Raw genomic sequence first — 26,363 nt, 5'->3', positions numbered from 1 at the left:
ACCCCTCCTCTATGTCTAAGCCTTTATTATTCAATGGCAGCTGGGGCACCAAACTGACCTATTACTTTTCCAGACCCTTTACTATCATAGACGTACAGTGTGTTTCACAAGTTTGGACAGTACAGTACACTACTGAGTACAGTACATTACAGTACAGTGATTAGAGTACAGTACAATACAGTAGTACAGAAAAGTAGAGTATATTGTACTGTACTATAATTACATTTTACATTTTAGTCATTTAGCAGACGCTCTTATCCAGAGCGACTTACAGGAGCAATTAGGGTTAAGTGCCTTGCTCAAGGGCACATCGACAGATTTTTCACCTAGTCGGCTCTGGGATTAGAACCAGCGACCTTTCGGTTACTGGCACAACGCTCTTAACCACCAAGTTACCTGCCTCCCCATCTATTTTACTCAACTCTGCTGTGTTGCACTGTGATGTCCAAACTTGTGAAACATGATGAGGAGAATGACATTCATATCCATAATTATGCAGTTCTGTGTAGTACAGATCAGGGACTGTTAACGTAATTATGTTACTGGGTGTAAATCCATTTAACTTACTGTAGTTCAATAACCAAAATAGATTTTTTCAAACTCAAGGTGCCATGTCATAGCTGACACCCCATTATTTATGGAAAACGTGGTCGCATAAAAACCTGAGGGAGATTTTACCGTAATTCCGGTAACAAAGTTTGCGTCTGCACAGTTCTTCCACAAAATAATTTTTTGTAAAATGTTCAGTGGAAATTGTTAAAAGTACATTTTACATTTACATTTTAGTCATTTAGCAGACGCTCTTATCCAGAGCGACTTACAGTTAGTGAGTGCATACATGTTTTTTGTCTTTAGTTTTTTTCATACTGGCCCCCTGTGGGAAATGAACCCACATCCCTGCCGGCCAAACCCTCCCCTACATTGGACGACGCTGGACCAATTGTGCGCCGCCCATGGGTCTCCCGGTCGCGGCCGGCTGCGACAGAGCCTGGACTTGAACCAGGATCTCTAGTGGCACAGCTAGCACTGCGATGCAGTGCCTTAGACCACTGCGCCACTCACTCCTTTTCAAATAAAATCAAATGTTATTGGTCATGTACACATATTTTCGCAGATGTTATCGCGGGTGTAGCAAAATGCTTATGTTCCTAGCTCAAACAGTGCAGTAATACCTAACAATACAAAACAATACACTCAAATCCCAAACATTTTAAGAAAGGAATTAAGAAATATAGAAATATTAAAACGAACAATGTTGGAGTCCGGAATATACACTGAGTGTACAAAATCAATAACATTTCAATCAATCAAATTGATTTATAAAGCCCTTTTTACATCAGCAGTGCTTATACAGAAACCCAGCCTAAAACCCCAAACAGCAAGCAATGCAGATGTAGAAGCACGGTGGCTAGGAAAAACTCCCTAGAAAGGCAGGAACTGAGGAAGAAACCTAGAGAGGAACCAGGCTCTGAGGGGTGGCCAGTCCTCTTTTGGCTGTGCAGGGTGGAGATAATAAGAGTACATGGCCATTGAGGCCAGATCGTTCTTCAAGATGTTCAAACGTTCATAGATGACCAGCAGGGTCAAATAATAATCACAGTGGTTGTAGAGGGTGCAACAGGTCAGTTGGCTTTTCATAGCCGAGCATTCAGAGGTCAAAACAGCAGGTGCAGTAGAGAGAGGGAGGGGGGAAAGAGAGAAGGAGAGAGAGGGTCGAAAACAGCAGGTCCGGGACAAGGTAGCACGTCCGGGGAACAGGTCAGGGTTCTATAGCTGCAGGCAGAACAGGCTGTGGCTCGGGGGGCTGAGGTCCTGTGCATAGTCCTGTGCATAGTCTGGATTGAGTCAAAGCGTATTCCGTTACCGTGGAATTGCCCTGTAGTAGACCATCCTGATTGGTGTACACTCACTGCTCTGTGGTATAGCCTATTCTCTGTCACTCACACTCACTCCCAGACCACTGTAAGTACCAGATATCTATTCTTGGTGGGAGGCTGTTGTGTGTGTCCACTCTGCCACAGTGGCTAAATGTTTGCGTTCTTATCCCTTTACATACGAGGGACCATCCTCTATATAGATACAGCACAGACTCACGCCTCAGAAAAGCACCTGCTTTTTCCTGCCTCTTTTTCAGGATGTCAGACAGACTGCAGCGGATGCTATTTAAAGGAGCAGAAAGATAATCTGACACGAGGGAGTCATGGATGGAAGCTACTCTGGCAGGGGAGCCCCTGAACCTTGCGTTGATGTTGATGGGTATTTATAGGTGATATGTCAGGGGATATTCCATGTCAGATACTGTAGATCACTGACAGTGCTTCCAAACCGGAGGAAGACCCAGTCCCAGTTCCCAGTCAAAATACAAGGGGAGGAAACACTAGAGGGACTTGGCTGTCACTAGATGCAGTAAAATGTGAATGAAGAAAGGGATTTTGTGTCATCTGAGAAACCGAAGGAAATAGCTAGCCTCAGTCAGAGCCTTAAATATTCCAAATAAGGATGCGGTTCCAGTAGGCTACGGTTTTGGGTATATTTCTAGTAAACCTATATGAGTAATACTATATGTAACTCTGGCCATTTCAGGCTATATTTAGGACAGTGTTTATCTCTCTCGCTGCCATTGTCATCTGATCACTAGAAGGCTCTGTATGTGTGTGGGTTCAGGTGATTGGGGTCAGGCTGGCCTCACCTGTGTTCTTCTGAGGTTAGTTGAGGTTTCCGCTGTGGATTTCCTATCCAGTCATATCTGTAACCGCAACCATCTGTTTCTGTTTCTGTGGGTTTAAAGTTCTTTTTGAAAATGAGTGAATTGGCAACTGGATGATCTTCACTTACTGACATATCTGGAAATAGCTTGTGACATGCTAGTGTTGTCTGAGAGAGACTTGTGGAATGATGTCCATAATAAAGTAGGATTTAAAGGCGAGTGTTGTTGTGGTGAGTAGTAGTGTCTGTTAGTGAGTGAGTGCCTTAAAAGTACTGTCTTTATGCAGGGTCAGGTTTGTTGGAATGGGATAGGGGGTAGAAATTAAGGCCTTAGCCTGTGATGAAAGAAGGTACCAACCTTGGAGAACAATAATAGTCTTTAGTAGGTTCAAGTTTTAACTTGATTTGTCCCAGAGGGCAATTGGCCTTGGTTTAGCATAAAACCGATAAATAATGCAGTCAAAAATGAAACCTTAACTGAAACCTTCCCCTTTCCCTCTTTTCTTCTCCTTGCAGTCTAGCTGATCCCCAGTAAGAGATGTGGATCCCCCCAGCCCTCCAATGCTGAGCACCAATAGAGGTCAAAGGTCAACGAGGTCAGAAGGGGTCAACACCATCATGGCTGACAGAGACGGGCATGGCGGCGGGGTGGATCTGCCCATCATCGCCCCGGGCCAGGTGTACGTGGAGGTGGAGTACGACTATGAGTACACGGCCAAGGATAAGATTATCTCCATCAGGCAGGGGGAGTGCTACATGCTGGTCAGGAAGACCAACGAGGACTGGTGGCAGGTGAGGAAGGAGGAGGGGATGAAAGCCTTCTATGTCCCAGCACAGTACGTCAAGGAAGTGCGCCGGGCGCTCATGCCCCCTCAGAAGCCTCTCGTGTCGGGCGGGATCGGTGGGATGAGTGGGGCGGTCCGTGTGAAGCCTACAGTTCTGGATATCTGTAGAGCGTCCAATGAGAACCTCAACAACAGGCCGCCTCAGGAGATGTCTAGTTTTGGGCGTCCGTCGCCCTCCTCCATGCAGTCGCCCTTTCCGGGGCACGTCACCCCGCCCGCTCTGCCCAAGGACGCCAACCAGAACCCAGGCAGCCCGCGGCACAGCAAGCCCCCTGGCGTAGCGGAGCTGGTGCTCCTACACAACAACAATAACCATCACCACAGCAACAACTCCACGTTACCACGGATGCGGGCGGACTCTCCGCCCCCCAGGGCCCCTTACAACCACCATAACAACCACCAGGGGAGTCATGATTCAGACCGGACCCCCTCCTCTTCTGGCGACTCCCCGGGGGAGGGGTCGGAGACGCTTCGGAACGACTCGGAGTCTGGAGATGACCTAAGTAGCAGCTCTACTGAACACATGCAGGTAAGAGACGGTATGATGCTGCTGTGGTTAAATGGGAACCGACACACCCATGATTATTACAACCCTTTCTCTATCCATCATCCTCTTTTCTCCCTGGCTCTCTTTTTCATCCATGTCCCTGGCTAGCTTGAAGACATTAGCTGATGAGTGTCCTTCCCATCCCTCTCCCCCCTCTCTCTCTCTCTCTCGCTCTCCCTCCTGTCAGATAGTGTCAGGTTAGACGTTGATTGATTGAGCGTCTCTCCTCCACTGTCTCCTGCAGAGCTGCCTTCATTCATCAGCCCTCATGGAGAACGCTGTTTTATTCCACCCCATTGCCTTGAATACTTTTGGCCTCATTTGCCAGATCTGACAAGAGCAGCAACAGTTGCTGCAGGTGCTTATTAATAAAGCGTTTTGGGCCGTTAAAGACTAAATGGGGTGTTCATAGCACCACTGTTAAATCTGAGGGTCCTGTAATTGAGTGTGGTTGTAGGACCGACACAGGGAGATATACTGGAGTGATATGCTGGTCCATCAAGCAGGTGTCTGGTTTTGGATGTAGTTGCTGATGAGGTCAGTTTTGAGAGGTAAACCTCAACAGTGGAATATAGTGCTGATGAGTTTGGAGCCTAAACATTCCTTAGTACCAACAGGTCTTTCTCTCAGCAAGAGGGTAGAATGGCTCTGGGAGCCTCCAAGTCTAGAGCAGAGGGCTATGGGAGTCTCAGTTGTGTGTCCGCCTCAGGAACAGCATGTGTGTGACTCACAGACCTCACTGCACCGAGGTTGATCATGTAGGACTCCCCCAATATCATCAGGAGGGGCCCGGATCATCCTGTCTGTCTCTGTCTGAGGTGTAAATGAATGAACCTGTGAAGTCCCTCCTGTGAAGGAGGTGGTGGTCTACAGAAGGTGCAGATGGATTGTGTAGCATTTTGTGGGTTCTTTCTAAATTCAGGCCTAGGGTAGATTATATGAAGGTTCTTTGTCGAGAAGGAGGCAGAAGGCAGCTGAGGAACAAAGAGAGGGACTGGGCTTGAATAGAAACTAGGTAATATCAGCTGAGGATCAGTCGGCTCTGCTCTGTCGCCCCGCTGGCCGTGGGGACCTGTGTGTGTGTATGCAAAGAGTGAGAGCCATGTGCTTAGGGTTAGAGGAGAGAGAGAACGGAACCAATGCAACAGACCATGACAACAAGATTGAATGTTTTTTTGTTAAAATTAGAATATGTGTAAAACAATGATGAAATCCCAACCAGCTGCATGCAAAATTATGTTCTGTGTCTAATTCACCAGAATGAATTTCATGCTTGTCAAATTGGTGACCATAATCATACACATTTACATGTTACTTGTGCATCAAGGGGTTTTTGTCGTAATTATTTTTGACAGAATGTAGTGGCAACTGAGCGTGTGCCTACCCCACGGCAGATTTGGCTCTGCTAGTTAACCGCAGAGCTTGGTCACTGTCTGGTCAGGTGAAACCCACTCCATGTCACTTTGTGGCCAGTTGCCATGCAGGTGATTGGCCCTGCAGTGCAGCCAACCAACCAACACTTTCAATTCCTGTGTCATTGCAGGGTTACAGGAAAGAGGTGTGTGCTAAGCAAATCACTTTGAGCTGAGACAGATGCCTCTCTTCCTCTTTTCTCCTTCTTCCGCCCCCCCCCCCCCCTTGCCTTTATCCTTTTCCCTCCATGGGAGAGAGAATCAGGGAATGTGTGTGAGGATTTGTCAGTGACAAGCGAGCCAGTGCCTGAGCCTGTGCCAGCGCCAGCTCGTCTCCCTAGCCTAATTGATTTGTTCAGATCAGTGAATGATAGTAAACCTCTGTGTGTTACCATATTCTCCCTACCCTAATTCCCTTCTCTGTAGGGCTCTGTCAGGCCAGTAGTAGCTATAGGATGGGGTGGCCCACTTTTCTCTGGCTGATACACAGCTTGGGTTCGATGGGTTCGATGGGTTCGTTGGCAATGTCACCTCTGAATCCCATTTAGATTCCCCCAACAACCCCCGACCCCCTCCTTGCTCTTCTAAAAGCACAGCTCCTTTGCTCTTAAAGGATTGTCAAAATAAACCTCTTTCCTTACCTCTCAAGACCCTAGACTGGCATCCGTATGGAGTGGTATTTGAGTTCTTTAAAGGACATGATGTGAGCCACCCTGTACTGCGGCCAAGCTGTACCATTTTTAAAGCTTGTTATTTTTCACTTATCCATACTCGGGTTTGTAGGTAATTTTTGTAGCACCTTGTGTATCATATACGAGACCCAATAAACATGATATATCACTATCTGTAGACAGCCTAGCGGTTAAGAGCGTAGACAGCCTAGCGGCAATTTTGAAAAATCTGCCGTTCTGCCCTTGAGCAAGGCAGTTGACCCCCAACAACAACTGCTCCCCGGGCGCCGATGACGTCGATTAAGGCAGAGGGGTTGGGGTTGGTTCAGAGGGATTAAATGTTAAATTCGGTTGAATGCATTCAGTTGTGCAACTGACTAGATATCTCCTTTCCGTTCTCTCTGGGTCTGTGAGATGAGTCATTCTGTCTCTCTCTCTCTCTGTCTCTCTCTCTCTCTCTCTCTCTCTCTCTCTCTGTCTGTCTGTCTGTCTGTCTGTCTGTCTATCTGTCTGTCTGTCTCTGTCTGTCTGTCTGTCTGTCTGTCTGTCCTCTCCTCTCTCTCAGCAATGCGTCATTGAGTAGAGAGAGAATGAGGTAGACATTGCTTCATGGCTCTGTTGTTTCTGTGGCTTTGCCTTCTGGTGCCAGCCAGGCAGTGGAACTTGTTGGCTGCTTGCCTTGCTCTGCCCAAGACAACCCCCACGCTTTTCTGCCCATCAGACAAAACAATCTCTGAGAGGTGTGAGCATATGTATGTCGTACAATGGCTAAATGTGACCACTATCTTACTCTGTAGCCCGGCTTTCTTGATTGGACTATTCTGCAAGATGCTCTTTGGTTCACAAATTCGTGATTGTATAAATCGATTTATAACTACGCATAACTCTGCGATGCTTTAGGCTAGAAACAAGTGGTCAAATGCCAGAGGAAGACACGACTCTGATGCACATAGGGATATCCTTGACCTTCTTATGTTGAGGAGTCCCATGTTGTGAATGGGAAAAGGGGGGCCCTGAGTAAATACATTTGGGAACCGCTCCTCTACTATAGAAGCCATACCCCTGCCATGTGCACCACCATGCGTATCTAATGCAGGGATAGTAAATGGACTATATTTAGAAGCATGTCTATCAACCCTGAAAAGAACCACATATCGCATGTCTTTATGACAGCGACTCCAATGGGAAAGGGCACCACCACTTTGTTGTCTACCGTATATCCTCGACTTCCAGGCTTTGCTCAGGACCACAAATAGCGTATATGACATAACTTGAATAAAACTGTATACAGGAGTAAATCTGTGGAAAAGGAACAGCTGGTGTGAGCTGACCCAAGGTCAGATCTATAAATTCCCGTCTGCCCTTATGTATGCTGTGTTAATCTGCTAGCGGCACTCTCATCTGATCTGGGTGCATCCCAAGTGGCACCCTATTCCCAGGGATCCCAGGGATGCACCCAGATCAGATTAACACAGCGTACATACTGTATGTAGTGCACTGCTTTTGACCAGAACAATATGGGTGCACTACATAGGGAAAAGGGTGCATTTCTCAGACCTAAGGCCAGACAGACACAGACATGGTTGTTTCAAGTACAGTGAAATGCCTTTCTTGTAAGCTCTTTCCCAACAGTGCAGTAATCAATATTAGTACTATAAAATAAAGTAGAACAAAAACACACAAATTATAAATAAGAAGAACACGAAGTAAGTTAGCATGGAGGTGACCAAGAACCCAATGGTCACTCTGACAGCGCTCCAGAGTTCCTCTGTGGAGATGGGAGAACCTTCCAGAAGGACAACCATCTCTGCAGCACTCCACCAATCAGGCCTTTATGGTAGAGTGACCAGACGGAAGCCACTGCTCAGTAAAAGGCACATGACAGCCCGCTTGGAGTTTGCCAAAAGGCACCTAAAGGACTCTCAGACCATGACAAACAAGATTCTCTGGTCTGATGAAACCAAGATTGAATTCCTTTGGCCTGAATGCCAAGCGTCACGTCTGGAGGAAACCAGGCACCGCTCATCACCTGGCCAATACCATCCCTACGGTGAAGCATGGTGGTGGTAGCATCATGTTGTGGGGATGTTTTTCAGAGGCAGGGACTGGGAGACTAGTCAGGATCGAGGGAAAGATGGACGGAGCAAAGTACAGAGAGGTCCTTGATTAAAACCTGCTCCAGAGCGCTCAGGACCTCGGACTGTGGTGAAGGTTCACCTTCCAACAGGACAATGGCCCTAAGCACACAGCCAAGACAACGCAGGAGTGGCTTCGGGACAAGTCTCTGAATGTCCTTGAGTGGCCCAGCCAAAGCCCAGACTTGAACCCTATCGAACATCTCTGGAGAGACCTGAAAATAGACGTGGGGATTACAGACTGGGAGAGGTTGAAAATGACCATGAATATGCCTGCCAGCTGTTCTGTGCATTCTCTGAGAACGCGCCCTGGAATACCGTCTGGCCCTGCTGCCTTGCGAGTGTTGACCTGATTAAAAACCTTATTCACGTCAGCCTCGGAGAGCGAGATCACCCAGTCCCCTGGGTCCGCGGGGGCCCTCATGCATGGCTCTATGTTGTTTTAGTCAAAGTGTGCATAAAATGCATTGAGTTTGTCTGGTAGGGAGGCATTGTTGGGCAGATCACGGTTGGGTCTTCCTTTGTAATCGGTAATGGACTGTAGCCCCTGCCACATGCAGCGGGCGTCGGAGCCTCTGTAATAGGATTCCACCTTGTTCCTATATTGTCCTTTTGCTTGTTTGATGGCTCTGCAGAGGTCGAAGCAGGACTTCCTGTACTTGTTCGTATTCTCAGTCGTAGCATCGGGTTTGGCTGCGATAGCCCTGTGTGCGATAGCCCTGTCCTTTAGCTTAGTGCCAACATTGGTGATAATCCATTTGATTGGGGAAGTAGCGAACCTTCATTAATGATGCTGGTGACCGAGTTGGTTAGCTCGTCGATGCTATTGACGGAGTCCCGGAACATATTCCAGTCAGCTCTAGCAAAGCAGTCCTGTAGCATAGCCTCCGATACGGAGGACGCTAGAGTCAGCACACCATTTGCTGTACACCTCTCTCAATTTCCCTGAATTCAATGTCCTGTCCGCTCGGTGAATGGAGAATCCATCGAGTTAGATAGCCATGTTTCAGAAAAGCAGAGAATATTGCAATTACGAGAGTCCCATTGATAGCAATTATCAAGTGACTGTACCTTCAATACACGTACATTGGCCAATAGAATGAAGGGAAGAGATGGCTGGTTTTCCCTTCGCCTTAATCTTGCAAGGACTCCCCCTCTCCTGCCTCTTTTTCGCTGTTTCCTCTTGGGTACTCTGAAACCTGGGTCAGAATTACACAAAGAGCCCAGAGGGGTATGCCACGAAGCACGTTTGAGGAGTTATCGAGGTAACTTTGGTCAACTCTGAGTTCAACTCGGCATAACCGCTGATACGAAAGTGACTCATTGTTCAGCCAGGTAAATGTCTATGGCAACGAATCTTTCAGAACGAACCTACTCCGGGGCAGGCTAACTCAGGGCTAACTCCACTTACCCTGAATAAAATTACTGAGCCGCGAGTTGAGGACCAATGAAATCAGATTCCCTCCCTCTTGCAAATATTACATCATAATCCCCTTCATTTGAGGAAGACGACTGATTTTTAATATTAAATTATATTAATCAAATCAAAATTGTAATGTTAAAATGTATCACATTACACATTTAGCAATGACAGAATGCATTTTAAACTTCACGCAATGTAACACTTTTGTATGAATAATATCGATAGGAGTGAGAAAAAAGGTGGTTGTGCATTGATTAACACATCAAAGCACACCAAAGACAGCATTAACAATAAGTAGTAAAATAAAGACGGCACTTCTAAAAGCCCGTTTCACACCACAGCCTGCTGAATTTGCAAGATAACTTTTCTTTCATTATGATTTCAAATCAAATTGTATTGGTCATGTACACATATTTTCCAGATGTTATCGTGGGTGTAGCGAAATGCGTATGTTCCTAGCTCCAACAGTGCATTAATACCTATAGAAAACAATACACGCAGCCCCCTCATAAAAAGGAATTAAGAAATATAGACATTTTAGAATGAGCAATGTCACCCGAGTCTGGAATATAAATATATATGTATATTATGATGTGTATAGACATTATGGACAGTTTAGAAAAGGTGTGTACAGTAATAGTTATATAGGATGAGCCTTGACTAGAATACAGTATTTACACTGAGTCTACAAAACATTAGGAACACCTTCCTAATATTGAGTTGCAGCCCCTTTTGCCCTCAGAATAGCCTCAATTCGTCAGGGCATGGACTACAAATTGTCAAAAGCGTTCCACAGTGATGCCGGCCCATGTTGACTTCAATGCTTCCAACAGTTGTGTCAAGTTGGCTGGATGTCCTTTGGGTGGTGGACCATTCTTGATACACAGCGTGAAACACCCAGCAGCGCGGCAGTTCTTCACACAGTCAAACCGGTGCGCCTGGAACCTACTACCATACCCCGTTTAAAGGCACTAAAATCTTTTGTCTTGCCCGTTCACCCTCTGAATGGCACACATACACAATCCGTGTCTCAATTGTCTCAAGGCTTAAAAATCCTCCCTGTCATCTACACTGATTTGAAGTGGATTTAACAAGTGACATCAATAAGGGATCATAGCTTTCACCTGGATTCACCTGGTCAGTCTATGTCATGGAAAGAGCATGTTTTTCCTAATGTTTTGTACACTCGGTATACATATAATCTGGGTAAAACAGTATGTAAATGTGAATAGTGTTCAATTACTATGTACATAGAGCAGCAGTCTCTAAGGTTTAGGGTTGAGTACCGGATGGTAGCCGGCTAGTAACCGTGACTAAAGTTCAGAGCAGGGTACAGGGCTTAGGCCGGCTAGTGGTGACTTTAACAGTCTGATGGCCTGGAAGAAGCTCTTTTTCAGTCTCTCAACTTTGCTGCACCTGTACTGTCTCCACCTTCTAGATGGGAGCAGGGTGAACAGACCGTGGATCGAGTGGCTGAGGTCCTTGATGATCTTCTTGGCCTTCCTGTGACACCAGGTGCTGTAGATGTGCCCCCGTTGATGCGTTGGGCTGACCGCACTACCCTCTGGAGAGCCCTGCGGTTGCGGACAGTGCAGTTGCCGTATCAGGTGGTGATACAGCCCGACAGGATGCTCTCAATGGTGTATCTGTAGAAGTTTGTGAGGGTATTAGGGGCCAAGATTAATTTCTACAGCCTCCTGAGATTGAAGAGTCGCTGTTGCGCCTTCTTCACCACACCGTCAGTGTGGATGGACCATTTCAGGTTGTCAGTGATGTGAACGCAGAGGAACTTGAAGCTTTTCACCCTCTCCTCTGGGCGCCCTGTGGATGTGGATGGGGGCATGCTCCCTCTGCTGTTTCCTGAAGCCCACGATCCTTCATTTTGTTGATGTTGAGGGAGAGGTTATTTTCCTGGCACCACTCCGCCAGGGCCCTCACCTCCTCCCTGTAGGCTCTCATCGTTGTTGGTAATTAGGCCTACTACTGTTGTGTCATCTGCAAACTTTATGATTGAGTTGGAGACGTGCATGGCCACGCAGTCATGGGTAAACAAGGAGTACAGGAGGGGGCTGAGCACGCAGCCTTGTGGGGCCCCCGTGTTGAGGATCAGCGTAGCGGAGGTGCTGTTGCCTACCTTCACCACCTGGGGTCGGCCCGTCAGGAAGTCCTGGACCCAGTTGCACAGGGCAGGTTCAGACCAAGGGCCCCAAGCTTAGTTATGAGCTTAGAGGGCACAATGGTGTTAAAGGCTGAGCTGTAGTCGATGTACAGCATTCTTACATAGGTATTCCTCTAGTTCAGATGGGATAGTGCAGTGTGCAGTGAGATGGCAATTGCGTCATCCGTGGATCTGTTGGTGTAGTGGGTCTAGGGTGACGGGTAAGTTGGAGGTGATATGATCCTTAACTAGCCTCTCAAAGCACTTCATGATGACAGAAGTGAGTGCTAAGGGGACGATAGTCATTTAGTTCAGTTACCTTCGCTTTCTTGGGTACAGGAACAATGGTGGACATCTTGAAGCAAGTGGGGACAACAGACTGGGATAGGGAGAGATTGAATATGTCCGTAAACACTCCAGCCAGCTGGTCTGCACATGCTCTGAAGACTTGGCTAGGGATTCCGTCTGGGCCGGCAGCCTTGCAAGGGTTAACACGCTTAAATGTCTTACTCACGTCGGCCACGGACAACGAGAGCTCACAGTCCTCGTGAGCGGCAATTACCTGTGTCGGCGACACTGTGTTTTCCTTGAAGCGGGCGAAGAAGGTGTTTAGCTTGTCCGGGAGCAAGGTGTCGGTGTCCGCGACATGGCTGGTTTTCCCTTTATAATCCGTGATTGTCTGGAGCCCCTGCCTCTTACTTACTTTCTTTATTTTTAATTTTTAGTCATTTAGCAGACGCTCTTATCCAGAGCGACTTACAGGAGCAATTAGGGTTAAGTGCCTTGCTCAAGGGCACATCGACCGATTTTTCACCTAGTCGGCTCAGGGATTAGAACCAGCAACCTTTCGGTTACTGGCACAATGCTCTTAACCACTAAGCTACCTGCCGCCATACGTCTTGTGTCTGAGCCGTTGAATTACGACTCCACTTTGTCTTTGTACGTCTTTGTTTGATTGCCTTACGGAAGGCATAGCTGGACTGTTTGTACTCGTCCATGTTCCCAGTCACCTTGCCATGGTTAAATGCGGTGGTTCGCGCTTTCAGTTTTGCGCGAATGCTGCCATCTATCCACGGTTTTTGGTTTGGATAAGTTCTAATCGTCACAGTGGGAACAACATCCTCTATGCACTTCCTGATGAACTCCGTCACCGAGTCAGTGTATACGTCAATGTTATTCTCAGAGGCTACCTGGAACATATCCTGGTCCGCGTGGTCAAAACAATCTTGAAGCATATATTCCGATTGGTCAGACCAACACGTGATCTGATTTGCCGAATGGAAGGCAGGGGAAGGCCTTGTAGCAATGGTCAAGAATTCTTGATGAGCGAGTACCGCAGGCGATGTGTTTGAAAAAACTTCGGTAGCGTTTTCCACAGATTTGCTTTATTAAAATCCCCAGCTACAATAAATGCAGCCTCAGGATATGCAGTTTCCAGTTTGCACAAAGTCCAGTGTAGTTCCTTGAGAGTCATCGCGGTGTCTGCGTAAGGGGTAATTTACACGGTCGTGATGATGACCGAAGAGAATTCTCTCAGGAGGTAATGTGGTTGGCATTTGATAGTGAGGTATTCCAGATCGGGAAAAGGACTTGATTTCCTGTATGTAACCACAATCACACCATGAGTAATTAATCATGAAACATACACCTCCGCCTTTCTTTTTCCCTGAGAATTCGTTCTGCCAAGCCGCGCGATGTACGGAGAACCCAGCTGGCTGTATGGATGGGGACAGTACATACGGAGAGAGCCATAATTCTGTGAAACAGAGTATGTTACAGTCCCGGATGTCATTCTGGAAGGAGATCTTCGCCCTGATGGTATGCACGCCTCCCAAGTCGACCTAAAAGCCCACTCCGGATTCCTCTTCTCCGTCGGCGGCATCTTGGATTATCCGGGGGTTACAAACAAAGGATGCAATTCAGGAAAGTCTAATTTCTGGTCTAAATGCTGGTGAGGGACCGCCAATCTAATATCCCAAAGTTATTTTCGGCTGTTGGTAATAATGCAAGAAACATTCTGAGCTAATAATGTAAGAAATAACAACAACAACAAAAATACTGCAAAGTTGGCTCGGAACTAGGAATAGAGCGAACATGTCTTTCGGCGCCATCTTGATTTCAGCACAAATGAAAATGTGTCACTGACTCGCCCATGGATTGATGTCTCAGCATTGTCTCAATGAATAGTTTGGCAATCGATTAGCCATGTGCGACATGCACGCGCAGTTACAATCCTGTTAGCGGCAGGCAGACGAGCAATATCCACCGTTGTAGTACGGATGAATCCTGAACTGGAATGTGAAGATAACTGAAGCTGGTTAGCTTTAGAAAACCCTGAGTAGATCTAGCTTGCTTCGTAGGATACCCCTCTGGGTAGATGAGTCGAAGTTGAAGCCAGAATTGAGGTTAGTAACTGCCGATCTGATGTTTAAAAGTTATTGTCGATCATAAGAAATGATAGCAGATACATTTAGTGCAAAAAAAGTAAAGATAAACGCCAAAAGAATCACAAAATAGCAAACTTCGGACGGAGCTCGCAAGACGGCAGCCATACAATACAGCGCCATTTCATCTTATTACATGAGATGGTTGTTTTCCTGTTTGGGTGAATCTGGAGATTAGTGGGTCTGTGAACCAATGACTTACTTACCGTCTGTCCATGAATGACTGGAAAGAGAAACATTACAACAATGTCAATTCATTAAAGATGTAGAAGAACAAAAAGCATCTTGTGAGGGGATGGAAGTCTGCTAGCTAGTGTTGTGCTCTGTCTCTCTCTCTCCCGCTCTGTCTCTCTCGCTTTCTCTCCTCTCTCTTTTTCTCTCATGTGTTATTTGGGCCTACACATTTACCTCAGTCTGTTAGTCGTTTGTTTACAAACTTGTGCAAGGGGAGGCAGGGGAGCAAAGGTTGTGAATGTGAAGCAGGGGCTTAACAGGTTACTGACCGACGTAGCTCACAATGTTGGCGGTGGTTATGGGTAACAGACAGTGCTTCATATTTCACCTTTGAAAAAATAGAACCTCAAAAATATGAATTGCTGTTGTGATAAAGGTACTGCATACTTATAGAAAGCAGGTTGTTTTGTCTGGTCTCTGTAGTAGAAGTCTCTTATAATTTGCCCACTGTTCTGTTAGCCGGCTGAAAAGGAGGCCCCTGCATGTTTTCCAGTGCATACTTGTCATTCCTGCCCCCCCACACACACACACACACTTGTAACCTGCTGTACAGACCTGGCTGTGGGTCTAGTGCATGGGTAATTCAATGAAGCCCTGCTTATACCTATGATGTGAAGCAGCTAATCTAATATTTGAAGAACAGTGCCGATGCAAAGTTTGGTAACAGACTGACGGCACAAACAGCACAAACCGTCATTATGTTACCAAACTTTCAAGTAAATATGTTTTCGTAAAATTTTCGGAGGAAATTGTTAAAAGGAGTCCTTGTGCATAGAGTTGTATGGATTGTTTGACTTTGCAATCATTGTTTTGTCTTCGCATCACTCTGTTACTGTGGAATTGACCCTGAGCAAATAGTACATAAAAGTCTACAGCTTTTGCTGCTCTTTTTCTCTTTCTTTCTCTCACCCTCTGGTTCTCTTTCTTTCTCTCTCCCTCTGGTTCTCTTACTTTCTCTCTCCCTCTGGTTCTCTTTCTTTCTCTCTCCCTCTGGCTCTCTTTGTCTACTCTCTCTGTGGTTCTCTCTTTTCTATTTCTCTCTCTTTCTCTTCATCTCTATTTCAATTGATATTTTTATTCTCTCTCTCTCTCTCTCTCTCTCTCTCTCTCTCTCTCTCTCTCTCTCTCTCTCTCTCTCTCTCTCTCTCTCTCTCTCTCTCTCTCTCTCTCTCTCTCTCTCTCTCTCTCTCTCTCTCTCGATGATGAATGCTGTTGATAGAGGGTTGTCAGAGGTACTATATGTGAAGGACATGATGCTACTCATAGTAACTGAAAACACCTCCGGCTCCAGGCAGCCTTTATAGTAGGTAGCTAACCTGTTTGGACTTTACTTCATCCTCTCCCAGAGATTTGTGGTTCTGTGCTGAGACAATAGGATTATAGTCTACAGCGCCCTGGGGGGGTTGAGCCTTTCCTCTCCTTTTGTGTGTGTGTGTGTGCGCCTCCTAGAAGTGAAGCTGATGTATAGATTTCCAGTTTAGCAAGAATCGTGTCTGTTTCATAATGCCTGGGATTTCTGGTAATCCTTTGGTAAGGGAAAGGTTGTAGAGGAGGAGAAAACGCTAGCACCGCTGTGGGGCATTTATTCACCTTTGAATGATTGCAGCGATGAATCTCTTTCACTCATTCTCTCTCTCCCCTACACTCCCTCACTTTCTCCTGTTCGGTTATTCACTCCCTCTCACTCCCTTCATTTTCTCTGTCTGTGTGTGTGTGTGTGTTTGGAGCTGTGCTGGACTGACTGGGACAGCATGTACCCAGAGGACAAGGTAAGCACCAGAACGAATGAATGAGTGAAAGAGAGTCATCCCTGCTTTTGTCTTTGAATGCTTTTTCCTCACCCCTCTTTCCCTCCCGCCTTCCTCCCCACCTCACCTTCCATCCCTTCATCTGCCTCAGCCACACACCTGATTAAACTAGCTGAGACTAGTGTGTCAACTAGCTAGCATTTGAAAATCAACGCACTGCCTTGCCTTTGTGCCACTGCTGAAATCCTGCTTGCTACTAGTGTTGTTATTTTGGTTGTTGTGGTGTTAGGAAGACTAGTTTCCCTCATCTGTGCAGATTGATAGCCACCGGTTGCTTTTGAGTGTGTGTTTACTGTTTAGTGATGGTGTGAGAAACTGACCCGTACTTTGGCGAGTGAGCAGAGCGGAAGGTAGACTGTGTGTAACTGTGTATGAGAGGATCTCATCTCTCAGGACCCTGTTACATAACCTAGACTTTGTCTGGAACCGTTTGAACAGCTGGTTGTAGTTTCTCTCTCAGAGGCCCATCGTACTGGATCAGTGGACAGGCTACAGGTAGATTCAAGATGCTGCCTGGAGGAGGCTCTATGTTAAAGGGATAGTGGTCCCAACAAATATTACACATTTCTGTTGCGATGGACAATATAGCTAGTTGTATGTATGTATGTATGTATGTATGTATGTATTTATGTATGTAAATACAATGTATTCTTCTTTTTATGGGGTGCACCAGCATATTACCTTGATGTCAGAATTCAGGAGAGTCAATCAGAGATTGGGTTCCTGTCCGGGCGGAGTTAAAAGGTGTTTTGGCTCTGTCAGATGTAGTGTGGCAAGCGAGAGGTGTTGTGGTATCGTAGCTACGTTTTCTGATTCCTCACATTACAGCTGAATGTACCTGGAGGGATCAGAGCAAGCAGAGCGTTCAACAGGAACACTGTCTGTCACTCCCCACAGAGATAGTCTTTGCGTTTCTCTCTATGATATCACTCCAGGTTTCAGAATGGGTAAAGGTTTCCCCCACAAATGATCCTCTTGCCTGATTAATATCTGGCACTAAAATCCTGGACTTCCTATCCAATCATTTTAAATGAATGAATCAGCCCAGGGCATGAATAATGTGAATAATATCTGGTGATTTACAATAGATGCGTCCCAAATGGCACCCTATTCCCTATGGGCCCTACATAGGGAATAGGGTGCCATTTGGGACACAACCTATATTACATGTAAAGTCATTTTCCTTCCTAATCTGCCTTGTTCATCCTCTGTCTCAGGATTCAGTCTCCTGTGGGTGGAACTATTTGTCATTTATTTTTTATGTCTGAGCTCTGTTCAGTCCAGGGGTGTGGATGCTGTTTAAAAAAAGAAGAGTATAGTTCGGGTATCCATCCATGTTTTTAATTTCTTATATAAACACACAGTGGTGTGTGTGTCAGTGTTTTATCTTTTGATAGGGTTGTTTTAGCCAGATTGTTCTTTTGTAGGCAACATTTAAACATTTAATAGAATTGACACTTTATTGCCAATCAATCAACAACAAAATACATTTTCCCTCAGCAGCACAACACAGTGTACCAGTTAGCCCCTGAGGTTTCCATGCTGTAGGCTGCCTGCCAGTAGGTAGGTAGGTGCGTGGGCGTCTAGCGTCGAGGGCACATTGTCATTGTCATATGCCAGCGCTAATGGTAATTACTGAACATGGCTGCCAAGGAGAGCCAGTCAGAGGGTTAATGTGCTATTTTGTTCTGTATGTGGATGGAAATGAGTCGGTGTTGGATTTATCCCGGCATTGAGATGGCTGTTGATTTTAATGCTCTGAACTTGAAATGTATTGTGTTACTCTAGTAGTACTATACAGTAAAAAAATAAAGATGTATAGATGCGTTTCCAAAAGAGACTGACAATTCAGAAGGTGTATCAAGGTCTCTTTCATGTACAAACACACACAGACATGTTATGAGGTTAGCCAACTCTTCTACTGTGCCATACATGTATGCATATCCAGTGTGGGACCAGGCTATATGTTAGGAGGTGTGGATCTGCTGCTCAGCGGTTCTGTGGTCCAGCTGGTCCCGTGACAGACCAGGCAGCATTATGCTCTGCTGGTCAATCAATGGACCTTCCAGAGAGACTCAGCCCTTTGTCCTTAGAACTTTCCACAACAAGCCACTGTTACTGTTGATGAAGAGAGAGAGACATATTGCATGGCATGGACAAAATGTTCAGAGAGGGTCACTGTCGAATGTTCCAGCGCCTTCTAGTTGCTCTGTGTATAAACAAACTTTCAAACATCACCTAGCTACAACAATCCACATTAAGGTTAACACAACAGTACAGTGCCTAAATAATTGTTACCCAAATGAGGCTGGGGCACAGCAAGGGGTCCAAAAAATAACTTGTGCATACTCACGCACAGACACGCACAGACACACACACACCTCTGTGCCTTCTGGGAATGCCCTGTCAATAAACCTTGTGTAGGCTTCAGGGTAACTCCAATATTTTTTTGTCATTTAGCAGACGCTCTTATCCAGAGCGACTTACAGGAGCAATTAGGGTTAAGTGCCTTGCTCAAGGGCACATCGACAGATTTTTCACCTAGTCGGCTCGGGGATTAGAACCAGCGACCTTTCGGTTACTGGCACAACGCTCTTAACGACTAAGCTACCTGCCGCCCTGGAAGGTGAAGCTGAGGTGGTTTATCTGTCCCATGTGCGTCCCAAATGGCACCCTATTCCACATGTAGTGGACTTCTTTTGACCAGGGCCCATAGTACACTATATAGGGAATAGGGTGCCATTTGGGGCACAGCCCTTGCTTTCCCCCTGGCAGCAGAGAGAGGAGGAAAGCAAGGCCAAAGGCTGCAAGTGTCCTTGCCTCTTGATTGGAGAAGAGCCACTAACTAGTGTCCATTCACGAAATGGATATTCCCGTGGTAACAGATGTCTCAATGTTCTGTTCACGCTCTGCCGGGCCCTGGAACACCATTGGTTGTTTGATCACCTTGTTGCTGCAGTGATTGACATGTTGTTGATTACCCCTGTCAGAATGATTAAAGAGTTTTAGTCTTAATGGCTAGACCACCAGCCTTCTACTCATGCACTACTAATAATAGTAGCAGCCTCCTTATGCACTACTAGCACTGTACTATAGTATGTTGATGAAACATCCATAATAGTCTGTCCTCGGTGTCTCTAAAAGCCAATTTATGCTTGATCCTAAAATGTGGTCGAAGGCTCCGTATGGAGGGTGTGACGCGATTGCGGAGCCTCCGGAGGCACGCAGCGGCCAAATTGTGCTCCGTACTGCATCGCCGTGCGCCTCCCAAATTTGTTAACAATGCGGAGGGTTCCATATAGCACCATTTTAGCTTCTCATTGACATGATTGGTTGAAGGTAGGTGGGGGCGGGAGGTCCTGTATAAACACAAACTCACTTCCTTGACAACTTTCTTCACAACAGCTCTACTCAACAGTGCTGCACTGCTCCGCAAAGCGCAATAAGTATGAATGCCCTGACTTCTGCAGAGGCCGAATCACCATAAATGCTGCATGGCCAATGCAGACTTTAAATGTACTTATGCCTTCGTGACATAAGAAGTTCTGTATTAGAGTCTCAAGAATGTTTTTGCTGTCCCCTGTTTAGTGAGCTCAATCTTCCTGAGCTTTCCATAGCGGTCAGGCTCAGTGGATCGGTATGTTTTCTTTTGCGGAGACGATGTCTCTTCAGCTTGTGACAGTAACATAGGTCCTGTGACCCATTTGGCGTTGGTCGAGAAAGCTGCAGGTGTGTGGGTAGTACCTGAGCTGGTGTCTCCTACGACGACCCATCCAAAGTCCAGTCGCTGTGTGTAGTGGGCGTTGTCAGGACTGTTGCGCTGCTCCTGCACTTTGTGGACTTGGAGGATGTCACATCCGAGTAAGAGAAGTATTTGGGCGTTGAGATTCAAAGCTTGTATGTGGTGAGCCATGAACTTGAGGTGACTGTGATACTGCGCATCCTCTGGGGTCTGTATCACAGCTTTGTTGTCTGGCATGTTGTTGCACTTGATGAGTGTGGGCAGTGTCACTTGTGTCTCTCTGTCTAGAGACTCGGCCAATAATCCTGTTGCTGTTCTTCCTGAATCCTGTTGCTCCAGCACAGGTTTGAAGGGTGTAAGGTGAGTCTGCTCCTTTGATGTGGAAGAGATCAAATAACTCAGACCTGACCAGGGACCTGTTGCATACACCTTTTCTGCTTTGTCTGGGTGGGCTTCTGGGTAGATCTTGACTAGGCAGATTTGGGGCTTTTACCATCTCCACAGACTTCGGTACAAGACGAGGTGACTGCAGGTTGAGTTGTTTCTCCTTGCTCCTCGCCATTCTCTGACAAGGTCCATGGGGCTGGTCAGGTAGAGTGCTGTGACGTGGCTGTCACTCTCGCATTCTCTGCACTTCACGTTTGCCTGACAGCTCTTTGCCAGGTGCTTCAACTCGCAGCATCTAAAGCAGGTGCCATTGTGTTTTAGATACGATTTGCGCTCGTCAAGGGGCTTCATTCTAAATCGTTTCAGAGGATGAGACCGTTGACATTTACATTTACATTTTAGTAATTTAGCAGACGCTCTTATCCAGAGCGACTTACAGTTAGTGAATACATATATATATATATTTTTTTTTCATACTGGTCCCCCGTGGGAATCGAACCCACAACCCTGGCATTGCAAACGCCATGCTCTATCAACTGAGCTACATCCCTGCCGGCCATTCCCTCCCCTACCCTAGACAACGCTAGGCCAATTGTGCGCTGCCCATGAGTCTCCCGGTCGCGGCCGGCTGCGACAGAGCCTGGATTCGAACCAGGATCTCTAGTGGCACAGCTAGCACTGCAATGCAGTGCCTTAGACCACTGCGCCACTCAGGAGACTACACGTCACCTGACTCATTGCTTGAACCGTCTGAGTTGTGGGGTTTGGCGAGACTTCTGTCTTGTGAGTGGAGATGTGACCCTTAGTGTAACCCTGTCTCTTAGCTGGCTGCTCCATTTCTGATGGAACTGTGTGAGCTGATGGAAGGATGAAGCTTGGGTCATTCCTCGTGCGTGCGTCTTTGCAGATGAAGTCAGTAAAACATTTAAATGATGGAAAGGCGACCTTGTGTTGTTCTTTTTACTGGGAGCCCTGTGCCAGCAACTTCTCCTGCAGTCTATAGGGCAGTTTCTCAACGATGGGGCAGACACCTCTCTCAGGTATCCAAGTAGCTGACTCCAGGCAGGTAGTCCTCTTTCTTTGCAGACTCTCGTTCCTGTAGTAGATCCCCAAGCTCTCTGTTTCAAGGGGTCTTAGATGTGGATCTTTAGAAAGTTCTCAATCTTGTCAAAAAGAGCTCTCTATGACTTCCGGAGAGCCGTAGCACTCACATTTAGGCCTTATTTAGGCCAAGAGCTGGTTATTTGATGTGTATGGATCTTATTCGCCTTACGGATTCTGTAGACTGGTCTCCTAACCATTTGGGCTCCTCGCTGGTCGTTAGCTGCAGCCCTTTAATGGTGTTGGTGAATGAGGACTTCCAGGCCCAGTAGTTCTCAGCACGATTGTCAAACTTAATGAGCCCAGAGTTCTCGAGTTCGACATACTAAGTACCTTGCGATTTCACTCATGTCTGTTCTGTTGTTAGAGGATGTGTGCGGTTGAGCAGGAGGATGATGAACTGCTGGTGTGGGCCTCCCAGGTGGCTGTGCCTTCTGGTCTTCTTCGCCCATTGCGTGTGAAGCTTTTGTATCAGGGGATTGCTCTTGTCCAGTGGAAGAGCTGGGATGTTGTGGCCTATCAGGTGTGGGATCTATGTCGAGATTGCAGAGAGGCTGTAGAGGTGGTGTGTAAGACTCAAGACCTGGAGGTGACCGAGCGCTGTTGGGATTTACGTTCTATATAGTCATGAGTATGCTGCATGGCTTCATGGGTGGTGGAGAGAGTTCTGTCTACTGCCTTGTTCGATCTCTGCTGCTGCGTCATAAACTTGAGCCTCAGCGATAGCTGCAGCCAACTCCTTATCTTGCTTTAAAACCATAAACTTAGCTTCCAATTGGGCCTTTCCTACCATAACTACAGATTCTTTGCTGACAAAGGCGATCCGAGCGTGAGAAGACCATGCTTGCAGATGACTCTTGACCCCCTAGATGACTCTTGACCCCCAGGCTACTGATCTTGTCACAAATGCTTGGTCCAGCTCTGTGAAGTCTTCAGCATCAATTGTTCTCGTGTTCCTGTTGTCTGCCATCATGTAATGCCGAACCCAACCCAGGTGTGTGAAGCGTGATGATGGAGGTAGAGGGATAGAGGTGCTTGATCTGAAGCTTGCTTTCCTGTATCGCAGTGTCCATACAAGGGACGGGACGATACCAGTATCGTGATACTCATTTTGTGTCGTGGCAAGGAAACAAAACACGAAGCGAATTTAACTTCTGTAGGAGAACAGCCCTAATGTTGGAAACAAACATTATTATGTTGTCATCCAGAGTCACATTTATTTATTTTCCAAGCTATGCTATAGCACACAATATTTTACACACAGCAGGTTTTTAAAGGACCAAAGAGTTCGGCCTGCTTCGTGTTATCATTTTTGCCAAGGAAAAAATATTGCGATACTGGTATCATCCTGTGCCTCAGTGTGTCTAACACAAATTAACAGATTGCGAACATTGACTGGTGTTTTCATTGCCTTCATTTCTCCAAAGACTTAATTGTTAATAACTGGCTAGAAAGTGTCAATTCCTTGTATAAATGGCTCAAAATAGCATTAGTTAGCATGAACAGACTGTTATATAGCTAGCCAGCATGAAATGGAGCTATACATTAGCACACAATTAGCCTCCTAACATTAGCCAAAAACAGACTCTATTTATATAAGGTATATGAAATGTAAGCTAATTAAATGCACACTTGTATGTAGTAAGTGATGAACATTGTAAAAACTTACAAGCAAAGCTTTTCCAAGGCACAAAACGGGAGAATCTGTCTTGACCTCATGGGGGTTTAGAATGAATTACTTCCTGCTAAGTTACAGTTCAACTATGACCTCTGACAGTCATGTGACATGAAAGGCCAATCACAATGTTCTTAGAAATAAAATGAATTATAATGCAGTGATACAAACACGAATGTCAGAATAATGTGTGACAACATAATGCTGTGTGATGTGTGTCTGTACACTACGCAAATGTGACATGAGAGGTTGTATTAAGCGTTTCTGGTGTTGTTATGAAAGCTTATGAGTAGTAGGGATGGAAGGTATCCAGATTTTCATACCGTTTCTGTACCATACCGGGGTATAAATGCACACAAGGGGCGCCATATCAAAACAATTTCAGGCAACCAGGATCTTGATCCAAGAGGGAATTGAATGTTTCTAGTCTGGGTACCAGTCTTTTTTAGTTAACATTCCACTCCTTGCCACTCAATGTCATTGCCAAAGAGACTGGCCTTTTGGCAACCTCAACGTTCAATATGCAGCTGGATTTACAGCGTAGTTGCTCCATGGTTGTTGGAAATAGCATAACTATTTTCCATGACAACATGTGGAGCCTCAAATAGAATATGAATTATAACAAAGTCAAAAACAAACATTTAGCTGTTAGCAAAGAGGTTTTGTGGTTGGAATTGCAGTATGCATTTAGGGTGTGTTCGTAAATTCACTCTGGAGTGCCAGAGTGTGCTCTGGGCGTTCGTAAATTCAGAGCTTTGTCAGATTGTCCATTGTACTCTGAGCTTTCAAAGCGCACACTGGACGCTCTGGCCGAGGAGTAGGGTTGATCTCACAACTGCAGTCAAGCACCCAAGCTAACTGGCTAAAGTTGGCTAGCTTGCTAGCTACTTCTAGACACAAATGAGAGAACACCTAATTTTACTCGCCCTAGCAGAGCTGGTTAGGCTGTTTTCATGTTATCTAGAGCGTTGGTGACTGTAACTGTGCTATTGGTAACATTTATTTTTATTTATTTTTGCCGGTCAGACCGTTCATATTAAACTGGTTTTTGCCGGTCATCAGTTGTTCTTCGCTCTGGCAGACTCGGAGTAGATAGCCAGAGTGAATTTACGAATGCACCCTTAGTTTGAGATTTTAGCAACTTTTGACAGACTGATTTCGTCTGGACAAACAAAATGGTTGCTTAGCAATCGGATACCAAACATAAAAAACAAGTGAGTTCCAATATTTGGTTAATTGTTGTGATAGGAGGATAGCTGTGAGGGTTATCGAATCAGGATCAACTCCTGTGTTCTCCTCACTCATTAATTATATAATGTTCATATTTGAAGATTTCAGAAAGGCCAGTCTCTTTGGTAATGACAAGGAGTGGAATGTTAACTAAAGAGACTGGTACTCGGGCTAGAATGTCTCTGCTGTAACTAAGAAGCTTGATCATGACATTTAGCCACTTAGCTACTAGCAAGTTAGCAAACCAAATGCAAAGCTGGAGCCCTGAGCTGGATATAATTTATTTGACACATCTTAGATTTCTTATAGTTATACTTAACTTCTAGTTATAAGCAGTGGCGTAGCGCGCAGCCCCAGTCGGTATTTCGAAATACCTCGGTATACGGTATATCGCCCAAGCCTAATGAGCAGTGAAATTGTAAACAATCCAAGGTCCTTCCTTTAGGCGGTTGTGTTGATGTGTTTTCACACACACTCTCTCTTGTCTTGCTGTTGCGTGGGCCTTGCACAAGGCCAATATTGGGCAGGTCAGCTTAGTCTGTGCTGAAGTACAGAGGAACCATATGTATTAGGAAATGGATGTGATTCCCCAAATTCATTTGACATAATTAATTAATGGCATGATTAAAACATAATTGCCTCAATCTGTCACTGTTCCCGTAGGCTGTTGCTAGTCTCTCTCTCTCGCTCACTCGCTCTCTGATTTCCTTGGTAACATAGTTTTTCTCATCACAAGCAATACATACTTGAAGGAAAGTGGGGTCGTTGTTTGGGGTTTGATCTCAATATTGCAGTAGCCTACATTTTTCAGGGATTACACTGTCCTCACAGTTCACTGCTTGACTGATTTGATTGATTCTAGCAGCTCTTCTTAGAGCAGTTATCTGTGTGTGTGTTACTGGTTGGGGACTTTGTTTGTGTTGATTAGGGCTGGTAAAACTAGGGAGGGAGTGGTCTAATCTACTGAAAAGAGCTGGCTGGTATTACTGGGTGGTTAGGTTCAGGGTAAGCTACTCCCCCAGTCAGTCAGTGTAGGACAGGGGCTTACAGGTCTGCTGCTATGTGCTGGGGCCTAGCCCAGACACCCCAACCCCCACACCCCTCCCTGCCCCCTGCACCCTGGATCCAATCTTCTTACATCTCTGACAGTGGCTACATAGATAAACCAAAACTGGATTAATGGGTAGGGCTTTGTAGCTCCCTGCCTCACCCGACCCCCCACCTCTCTTTCAGTCTCCTCCAGCCCATTCCCTTTGAGTTTATGTTGTTTTAGTATTCCTCATCTCATGTCTTTGACAATGTCTTTGTCCCAAATTACACCATATTCCCTTTATAGTGCACTACTTTTGACCAGGGCCCAAATGGCACCCTATTCCCTAAAGTAGTACATTATATAGGGACACTATTTGGGACACATACAATGGCTGTGATCTCAGATTTGTTTGACCCCCGAAGGAGATAATAAATCTCTCTGCTCCTCTTTCTGTACATTCACTCTCCTCCCTCTCTTCTCCAAAGCCCCCAGTCTTTCGGGTGCCAGATCAGTTGCCAGTCTGTAAATGTTTATTTTAGTCAGATTGCGAGAGGGCATTGGAGGTCTCCTGGCTGCATAGCAGTCTTCCTGACTTCCATGTCTTCATTGAATTACTTCACTCACAGCACCCTTTTATTCATTCTCTTCCCTCCTTTCTCTTGTGTCTCTTCTTACGGTAATTGAAAGGGGGATAATCTTTCTTTCTCTCGGCTGGCAGGGCCAGAACCCCTCATGATGGCCAATGGAAGAGCTTGTTGTTGGCCAGGACCCCTCCTGGTAGCCAATAGAGTAGTTGTAGCCGGCCAGTGAAT

General features: G+C 46.0%; 1 protein-coding gene across 3 annotated transcripts in view; it reads left to right on the top strand.

Moving 5' to 3' along the window:
• The window catches only part of LOC121549975 (rho GTPase-activating protein 12-like), a 92,525-nt gene that overhangs the window by 10,679 nt on the left and 55,483 nt on the right, over window positions 1-26,363 (top strand). For all 3 annotated transcript variants that reach the window (XM_041862012.2, XM_045210533.1, XM_045210532.1), the window contains exon 2: window positions 3,223-4,080. In XM_041862012.2, coding sequence (XP_041717946.1) covers window positions 3,268-4,080 — 813 coding nt within the window. In that variant the 5' untranslated portion in view covers window positions 3,223-3,267. The remainder of the gene's footprint in view (window positions 1-3,222; window positions 4,081-26,363) is intronic.

Source organism: Coregonus clupeaformis, chromosome 34 (genome assembly GCF_020615455.1).
Source record: "Coregonus clupeaformis isolate EN_2021a chromosome 34, ASM2061545v1, whole genome shotgun sequence".
NCBI classification, from domain to species: domain Eukaryota; kingdom Metazoa; phylum Chordata; class Actinopteri; order Salmoniformes; family Salmonidae; genus Coregonus; species Coregonus clupeaformis.
The sequence above is the reverse complement of the archived record's forward strand: the minus strand, read 5'-3'. Positions and strand labels throughout refer to the sequence as shown.